General features: G+C 32.6%; 1 protein-coding gene across 1 annotated transcript; it reads left to right on the top strand.

Moving 5' to 3' along the window:
- The first annotated feature begins 3,980 nt into the window (after nt 1-3,980).
- LOC149202335 (uncharacterized) lies at nt 3,981-8,464 on the top strand. The gene is made up of 2 exons (XM_089403155.1): nt 3,981-4,248; nt 7,305-8,464. Exons 1-2 carry the CDS (start codon nt 3,981-3,983, stop codon nt 8,309-8,311), a joined length of 1,275 nt encoding a protein of 424 aa, XP_089259281.1. The 3' UTR covers nt 8,312-8,464.
- The last annotated feature ends 1,858 nt before the right edge of the window (nt 8,465-10,322 follow it).

Below are 10,322 nucleotides of genomic sequence, written 5' to 3'. Positions count from 1 at the left end.
TTTGATATGTTTTGTAATATTGCATCAACAATATGGCTATTAGGTTTAGACGACGAGTTGGTGGTGCTATTATGTATTGTATCTTCTCGTAAGCTAGGATTAGATGAAATTTTGAATCACCCAATTACTTTGGGAGTTAACAGTGGTCTCCTTGGTGATATGAAAAGTTCCAACTATGTAATACCAACATTTTTATGTTAATACAAAGTTTTTAAATAAATTAAATTAAATTTAAAAAAATAATGAAATTTACATTATTTTATTTTATATAAATAATTAAGGCAATTAATGGAATTACATTGAAATTACAAGAATGATATTGTTTTGAGACCACACTGATTGGAATGACTAAAGAGGTATTGTTTTGAGACAACAGTGACACTCATTAGATTGATTAAAGAGTGGCATTGATGGGAGGTCATATTGGAAAACCATTTCTTTACACAGATATAAAGTTAGTGGAATGAATTAAATATTTATTTATTTATTATTATTATTATTATTATTATTTTGGGAGGACGAAGTTTTTGATATCTATTTTTTTTAAGTGATATCCCCCATATCTATCTATCGATATATATATATATATATATATATATATATATATATATATATATATATATATATATATATATATATATATATATGTATGTATGTATGTATGTATGTATGTATGTATGTATGTATATATGTATGTATGTATGTATGTATGTATGTATGTATGTATGTATGTATGTATGTATATATATATATAGTCTCATAGAATTATGTTAATAGAGTATATTAGTCATTTATTCATCTTAAGCATGTTTTTTGGTAGGTGATCTCAATTTGCCCAATAGGAAACCAAGTATTTTTGACCACCTACCTATAGAATACATTTTCCAAAATTACAAATGTATTAACAACTGTAACATAATTAAAGTATCTATTGTGTAATTGAAAAATAAAAAACTTTTAGCAAACATTTTAGAAGCTAAGTGCCATAAGAGGTAATACTTGTCGGATCCTTGCTACTTAATCTTATAGGATACGACATAGTAGAAATGTACTGAATGTGGTGCTCAATATGAGGCAACCTAACATCCATCCTTTGCAGAAAATTGCATCGGTTACTCGAGATGCATTTGTATTTCTTCTTGTTTTTCTATTATTACCCTATCCAACAAGGTTTTCATTTGTTGGTATAATGATATGCCATTGAAATACTAGTTTTCCCTTCCCTTCGTATGACCAGGGTTAGGAACACATTGTCCAACTTCATCCATTATCTTTGAGTCCGAGAAGGCATGCCCATATCAGATTGTCAGAGATTCCAATGGTCGAAATTCATTATGGGTTTCTGGGGGAAACCAAATGGAAGGCCTCAACAACCTCCTAGGCCTATTGTTTCCCTTATTTTTGTCCTGTTAGTTGTGGTCTCCCCCCCAATGCCTACTTCTTATCTTGTGGTGTTTCATATAGTCAAACAGGTTTATCCTGCTTGCATCAACATAAAACATGCTAGTAATAGAAAATTTAGCCTAGAGGTGAGACAAAGTCAAGGACATTAATAAGAGTCAGGTGATGAAGCCTTAGAGGTATGAGACCCAACCCTACAACAAGAATAACCAACCACATATGATGCATGCAGAGACTAGAAAATTGAAAGGGACATCAACAATAATACAGGGATAGAATCCCACAACTACAACTACGGAGAAGATACAGTGACAATGCCAATACTAGAATCCAACACCAAAAGAAAACACCCAAAGCGAAGCAAAATACCAACATCTAAATGATAATACATGAGGGTTTTAGAATTACCCACGTTGTAGTGGCGTCTATATTTTGAGGGAAGATGACCGACAAGAGTTCTTGCATAACAATTGCATTGAGAGCATCAAAAATGTGGTCGTCTATAGATAAAAGTTGTTAAAAACTCCCCACAATCTTGTGTAACCCCGTGCCTTGCAAAACCAACACCTAATTCTCCCTCATAGAGCTTACATACAACACTGCTTTGTTATCCTTTCCCTCAAGAGACACTATGAGTGATGACAAACAATTATAATCCCTATTTAATTATATGCAATCACTCCAACAACCCCAAAGTTCTCACGAATTTCCTTCTTGAAGACTCGAAGTTGTTTCCCTACAACACTGCACGTTGGTTCGACCTCATGCTACTCTTTCCTCCTCAATACTCCACTTGTCATCACAGAAAATATATCATGTGCTCACATGCTTATCAATCCCTGCTGGTGGCCATGCCACACCCTCCATTTAATGTATTCCTCTTGGCAAGGTCGCAGGCACAACCCCCAAATCCACCAAGCTCATTGATTAGCAAGAGTATAGGAGTGATTATTTACTTTTAAATTAATAAATATATATTATTATTTTTTTCATGAAGTTAATAAAAATATAGAGAAACTAAAACAAATATTTGACAAAAAGCAATAATAAAACATAAAATGTATAATTTAAGTAATTTATTTACTTATGTATCTATATTATTAGGCGATTTGGTGATCCATAAATAGCTTAAAGTATTAAATTATGAAGTAATATGTAAACCATAATACTCAAAGTTCAAATCCTTATAAGTCAAATTAGCAAAAAATATATATATATATATATATATATATATATATATATATATATATATATTTTTTTTTTTAAATTCTTACACAATAAAATAAAAATTAAATTTAAAAAAATAAAATAATAATAATTAATATTATATTTTTTAATTAAGTAAATAAATGTTAAAAATAATTTATTAATTAAATTTATTTTAAATTGTTTGGAAAAAAAATTGACATTTTTCGACTGGATACAATTTACATTTCTTTTTCAACACAAAACATTAAATTATGTAGAAAATACTAAAATTGGCTTAAAACGCTACGATATAAAATAATAATTTGCACAATAAAATGTCCTCAAACAAAGGAGAACCTAACTTGAGAGATAATTCATGATATTTAATTTGAGAGGATATGCATTCTCTTAGGTCTCACACCAACCATTGACACCATCTTCTAATTTGAACATGCAAATTCTAAGACGTGGACAAATGGAGGGCTCTCGAACTCCTTGCTTCCCAAGTAACCTATACCCCTTCCTCCCACTTTCGGCGACCAAACATGGCTCGAAAATGCTATGTGATGTGCAATGTCCCCATTATAACTCCATCGGGACAGCGATATTCAATTTAACTACCAACATAAAAGAGCGAGTAGCTGTCCCTAGGCTTACTTTAAGGACTGCCATTTCAGCCGAAGTTTCTTGCTACACCTAGAATGACATAGAAATGAATGATCTGTCCTCCTGCTATGGCACATTGTCCTAAACGAAGAAAACACTAATGAATATCGAGCAGTGAAAAGTGAAAAATAAAATCTATGCCCATTTATTCCTGTATTGACTCCATCGTAAATGAAATTTAATAAGCCGCCAGAAAAAAATGCATATTATTGATTTGTTCCTTATTTTTGACACATTTGGTTTCACGACGGTATTTAGTGCATAAATTGTAGCATATATAACATTTAAGCTATTTGAACAAATCTGTGCTCTTTTCTTCTCTTCAGTAGGACGGCAGGATGTAAAATTTGAGATAACCATGTAGTTATGTACGTATAGGCGTTAGATAAGAAACCCTAATAATAGATTTATAGATATTACAGTCATATCGAAATCCTACGTACTTCACAGTTTAGGGTTTTGGCTGAGATGTAAGAAATTGTCAGGATCACTAAATAGGTCTTCTACCATTATTTGGAAGACTCGGGGTCGTTGCTAAAGTCTTTCGTCGTAGTAGATACGTTGAGGAGCATTTCTTGTTAGAGCAGAGGTTTTATTAGGGCCTTGGACCCTCTGGTATGTGATGGAGGGTAGAAGGCCTGTCATATTCTTCAGAGTGCTATCGAGAAAATTGAAATAAAGCTGGACATTCTCTGAAATGTTGCCTTATATTCGACCTGCGATCGATGAAACCTGTGTTAACAAATGGGGAAAAAGATCTGTCCGAGGCAAATAGCCTATTTTGCAGCGGTCATCATTCCAAGGATACGCTGGCGATGATTTCTGCTCTTACTCGCGTAGTCTGTGGGCATATCCTTCATCCCATGGAGGGCAGCACACCTCAATTAGTAGCCGGGAAGAAGAGATGCAGAGATGAGGAACAGACGATCTCATCCACCATGAATTGCGCCAAGCCGGACGATATTTCTGGTCAACACCTTACATTCTCTCCAGGTAAATAAATAGTCTCCTCATCTGTGAATTTTTTGACAGTCCTTTTAAGTTTACATGGCCTGAATACGAATTGTAGATGAAATGAATATCTCAGGGGTTGTAAACAATTGGATCGTGCATCAGAATTGGTATAAAGCAGGAGGCAAATGGAAAGAAAAAGTAAAATATTTGTAATATATCTGGTGTGTTCTATGCTACATGGAATGAAAGGGATAAAGGAAAATTAATAAACATTTGAAACAAAATAGGCTTCTAATAGCAGTAAAACGAGCATCGAGAAGAACCAGATCTGGAAGGGAAATACGAAATTAATCTACTATATCTGGTGTCTGGTATGCTATAAGGAATGAAGAGGTGAAATAAAAATTAGAAAAACACATGAAACAAAATAGGTTTAAATTAGGTTTGTAATAGCAGAAATATAAACGCGGAAAGGAATCCGATCTTGAAAAGAAATATAAAACCTTTGTAATATCTCTGGTGTGTGCTATCTCATATGGAATTGAAGGAAGAAATTAACAAATCAAATGAGGTTTATAGGAGACCGAATGTTGATCATGAAAAGTAACAAGATCTGTCTTCTATTCACTCATTTCCAGGAATGGAAAAAATAACGACAAAATTTAATCCTGTTTGCAGTCATTCCTTTCTCTGTTCTGATTTTAACAGAAAACGAGCTGTTAAATTCTAATAAGCTAGCGTTACAGGGTCGGTGTACAGCGATAGAAACTCTAAGGCATGAAGGAAGGAGAGAGGGGATATCTAGAATATGAATGGACAAGATGTTGAAAATAAAATCTACTCCGTTGATTACAGAAGAAAGAAATTGACACGCTAATACAACTCTTGTTGTGAGGCGACCCGTTACATCTCAGAGGAATCGCAATGGTTGGCTTTCACGGCGTAGATTTACGCCCTACGTTTACTTTAAAACTTTCTTTTAAAATTTCTTATAAAATTAAATTGGTCTGTAGGTTGAAAGGGTGTTGTCACCGTTGATTGGAGTTAGGGATAACTCTGTTATATCGATCTCAATCACCACAAGCGTTATCTTCTATATTTAATCGCAGTTATTACGAGTGAGTTGATGTCTGTTCAATATCTTGTTGATAGGATTTTGCAATAGGTTTCCGATGATTGACTGCATGAGGAAATTGGGAATTCCAAAGGCCTCTGCTTCTGCAAACACAAACGAAGCAAGAGAGAACTTCTTTCTCATTCGTTGAATCTGCACTACAAATCATGCAGTAGGGAAGTTCATTCTTATTCCGTGCTTAAAATTGTTTTGGGGGAAAGAATAGAATATAATCTCACAAACAGAAGAGGAAGAGGAAGAGGAAAGAAAGATTAAAGCAGGAAGAAATTGTTCAGAAAATGTAGCAACCACTGGATTAAGAGCATTAATATGTTATTAGGGTAACGGCAGCTTTCTTAAAATTTTCAGATGAAGCGGTGGAAAATCTATGCCCTCCGGGACTCGGATGAAGCACGGAGATCCGTTGCTGTAGGAATTCTATTTTGCGAATTTATTATGAACAACTATGGGCTGAATACATTTGAAATGAAAAGAGACATATTTTTGTTTTCTGGTAACCTGCGTTATATTATTGATATTATTCAAATCAGTATTAATTAGTTTCCTAATGGGTTAAACAAAGAGCAGGAAGGAATCTTATATATTTATTGGGTTGATAGGCTTAGAATTATTCTCCAACCTGACAGGAGAAATATGTTAAATGAATTTTAAGAGAATATATGTAGGAGAGTTCGGGGTAATAAGGAACGCGCTAACGATATTAAGTGAGTGAATGGCTGTCATTTTTCGAAAGTGTATATTTTAATGGTTGCTTCGAATCAGCGGTTTAGATTCAATAATTTTCTTCTACTTCTTATTCTAAATCTGTTGGTTTTCGATTCAACACTTCAATTTACCAAAAAAAATAAGCAATGCAGATGTGACATTCGATTTGATTTCCTCCAACGCCTGTGTTCTTCTTCGACTTCTAGAGAAAATCTTCGGCCAGTGCAAACAAATCTGGATCTTGATGGCCAGCTATACAATCCCATTGCTACCTGCATATAGCAGTGAAATTTAATTTGATTGTAGTTTTTTATAATATTCCTTCGCCATTCCAAAATAAAAGCCAAGGCTGCCAATATGAATTGAAGTATGTATCCATACACTAAACACGGGAATTAGAATGCCAGGTCCACGGTTTCTGGCAACGGGGTCAAGCTGGTTTTTAACATATTTCAATTTGAAACATAATTTTCTTTACGAAAACTGAATAAATAGCGTTTGATGAAAACAATGTCCAACAGAAAAATCTTAGCCGAAGAGATGCGCGATTAGCTCAGTAATAAATGAATCAGTAATGATATTCTCATTTTAATACACGAGACAGCATGAACAACAACCGGATTCATATAACCACACCAAGAACTTAGATTTAGTTTAGGAGTTCCAATGAACTTGACCTTCTACGGATTCCTATAAAGCTTTTTCTTCATAGATTTTTACGGGGATACAAACTTTATTTTTCTATTTCCAGGACCTCGGGGAACTCTTTTCACAACATAATATGGAATTTTTGATCATTTTCGTTATTAATTAAATTTAAGCATTCATAAATTTTATAATATCGCAGATAATCATATTCTACTGTAATTTACTGCGTGCTAAATTTTCAACGATGCAATGAACCAATAAAGACAACTACCGCGATTAAAAGGAAACAGAAACAATTGACTTTGCAGAGCTGACCATTTTTATAAGGATGCGGGTCTATGTCAACCCTAGCTTGCCAGCCAAGCCATTCCCTGCAAAATCAAAATATCAGCAATATCGTAACTTGCCATAGAAGTCAACCCCTTCAAAATCAAAGTATCAGCAATATCATATCCCTATCCTTCTGGTTGCCGAACTCACTAAACAGACATTCTCTCTTTATGATGGTCAAAGATATAAGAAAAGTAATGGTAGATTCTCTTAACCAATAACATTTTAATAGCTGTCAATGATTCCACGTTTATGTGTGCGTGCAATCTGTTTGCAGAAGAATCGAGCACAGTCACGCATCTCCAACACCAGCAAAGTATTCGGGAGAACGACTTGAGGTCGAAGGTGAAGGATGAACTCCAACAGCCACAGAATTCCGGGAAGAAGAGACGCTATAGAGGCGTAAGGCAAAGACCGTGGGGCAAATGGGCCGCTGAGATTCGAGATCCAAAGAAAGCAGCTCGAGTATGGCTGGGCACCTTTGACACCGCGGAAGGTGCAGCAATAGCATACGACGACGCTGCTTTAAAGTTTCGAGGGGCAAGGGCCAAATTGAATTTTCCAGAAAGAATCAACCTCCTGGATGAGGATAATCCTGGTGTGAACATTGGGAAGAAGGAAAACGCCACCATTACCGACTTCCGTGTTCAAGTTGCACCCGCAATCTACTGCCCATCTGCACCGACACATGGCGATAATTTGTCGGCACCGGCACGACCGGCCCATTGCCACGCAGTCCACCATGGGCACCCTTCTGAACATTTCATCACAGCTAACTCGACAGGCTTATCAGAAGTTTCAGATGTGTATATCTATGCCCAACTACTGCAAGGTCAAAGTCTTGATGCCCACCAGGGTAATTCTCACCCGACCTTACTCCAGCAGTATTTAGCATATATGAAAGATCAGCAGGAAACAGAAGTTTATAACCCAGAGCTTCCTTCTATCACGCCAATCCAAAACCAACCAGGATTGGATTATATTCCACAACTGCAAATTACAGGGAGGCCCAATTTAGCTTCATGGAACTATGCAGGTTCGGGGTTACGTACGTACAATAATTATGTGCAGCAGCAGCAACAACATCACATGTTTGTTCACCAACAGCCACCATCAATTAGCATCACAGGTTATGAAGGGTTGTGTGACATGGATGAGAAGTTTATTGATCAGACATCTGGGAACCTGCTGCCCACTTCTCAGTCGCAATCCAAATCCTATGATAATCCCGACTACAATTCAGTAGTTCTTCCTGCACATAATTGGCACTGCCCCAATTTTTGACTGAAGCAAAAGATTACGTACATAGCGAAAGCTAGACTTTCTTCAATGTTATTCAGTAAATAGAGTTGTAGTTTTCCATGAGTTCCCAGTGTGATTAAATAATTATGTTATTTAGGTTCAAAGAGCTATAATTGGCAATGCATACATCTTTTATACATGTATCAGGTTTCAGTTGGATGTTATTTATGTTCAATGACCTATAAATGAAAATGCACAAATAGTTGACTGAAGAAAAAGATTACGTGATCTTTTACAAAAGGTTATCCTCAAACTAACACAGCGGAGAATAGTCTTCTTTCGTTGTTGTTTTGTTTGTCATTTCGGGTCTGGTAAGAAAATTATGCTGTTTTCATTCAGCTATGAGCTGGATGCTATTTACGTTGAATAATCTATAGATGGCATAAGTAGAGATTCAATAGACCACGTTTCTATGTTATGCCGAGTAAAATGTTACACAGAGACATAAAGGGACTAATGTAGTTATATCTTAATGCATGAATGTAGTTTTAAGTATTAAATGTTTATTTCATGGCATAATAGTTAATAACATTCGTTTCGTTTTAAAAGTCTTCGATTCAAATTAACAGGATATAATAGCTACATTTAAATAAATTTCAGTAACAAAATTTGTATAGGGTTTTTGTTTTAAGTAGTTTTAAATAATAATTTGATGTATTGCCGTTCATAACACTAATGTATTGGAATTCTTATGAAACATGATTAGCTTATTGATATATTTGGCTTTTCTACCTACACCGTCGAAACTATAACAAATATACATTGCATTAATGTTAAAAATATTAGATATAAAAATTCAACATCAAATAATATTTATTTTGAGTTTTTCAAACGAGTAACTAAACCAGTGTCTGTTGTTACGCGATTACAGATTATATTGTAGATTCCGCATCGCAGAATCGTATGTTTGTTTCGGATGTATTATTAAAAACCACTTTATGCATTCCGGCCGGCTTTTGATTTAAACGAAGTTTAAATATATGGCTTAGTTTACAATTTCCTATTTAATTCATATGCATTTGCTTTCTGATATTTTTTTATTTTATTTAATAAAGCAAATGATATATTTCAATCTGTTTTCTATTCAGAAATTTTCTATCATTCGAACCAGTAAGCTGAGTGGAAAATTTATCAAAAATAATAATTTAGAAATAAAAAATAAATAAAAAAAATCTCTTTTTTTATACATATATGATGTTATTTTATGGTAATATATAGATTTTTGCTTGAAAAATATTTTTATATTTTATATGAGAAATAGTAATATATATATATATATATATATATAAATATAATTTTTAGTATGCTTTACTATTTAGAATTAAATTTTAAAAATAACATAAGAAACTTTAATGTAATGTCCTTCAGTATTATTATTAAAAATCAATATTTCATTTTGAATGATTACATATGTATTTTTTATCTGAAAAATAAATAAATATATATAAATCTAAATTTAATTTTCACAAATAATATACAAATACATAAATAATAATTATCCTATAAATGTATATACTTTCACAATAATAACAATAATATTAAATAAACATTATATATATATATATATATATATATATATATATATATATATATATATTTACACGTGTATCTAATAAATGGAATTATAAAATTTCAATATTTAAATCATTAAAATTACATTTTAGGTTATTAAATATTTTAATTATGTAAAAATATATTAAATTAATACTAAAAAAATACTCAAACTTTTATATATATAATTTACACTACTTAGTTTCTATTAAAACATTTTTAAAATAAAAATAAATAATAAAAATATTTTTAAAATCATTTAATAACTTCTATTAATATAATTATTCAAAAGTTTTCTAATTTATAATTTATTTTTCAAAATATATAAATTTCATAATAAATAATAATAAAATATTAATTTTTTAAAAATATAAAAATAAAATAATATATATTTCATTTTTTTTTCCATTTATTTTATATTAATAATAAAAAATTAATTTTT

This window comes from Pinus tabuliformis, chromosome 2_1 (genome assembly GCF_031772625.1).
Source record: "Pinus tabuliformis cultivar Carrire ecotype Pingquan chromosome 2_1, CPIR1, whole genome shotgun sequence".
In the NCBI taxonomy this organism is placed as follows: domain Eukaryota; kingdom Viridiplantae; phylum Streptophyta; class Pinopsida; order Pinales; family Pinaceae; genus Pinus; species Pinus tabuliformis.
The sequence above is the reverse complement of the archived record's forward strand: the minus strand, read 5'-3'. Positions and strand labels throughout refer to the sequence as shown.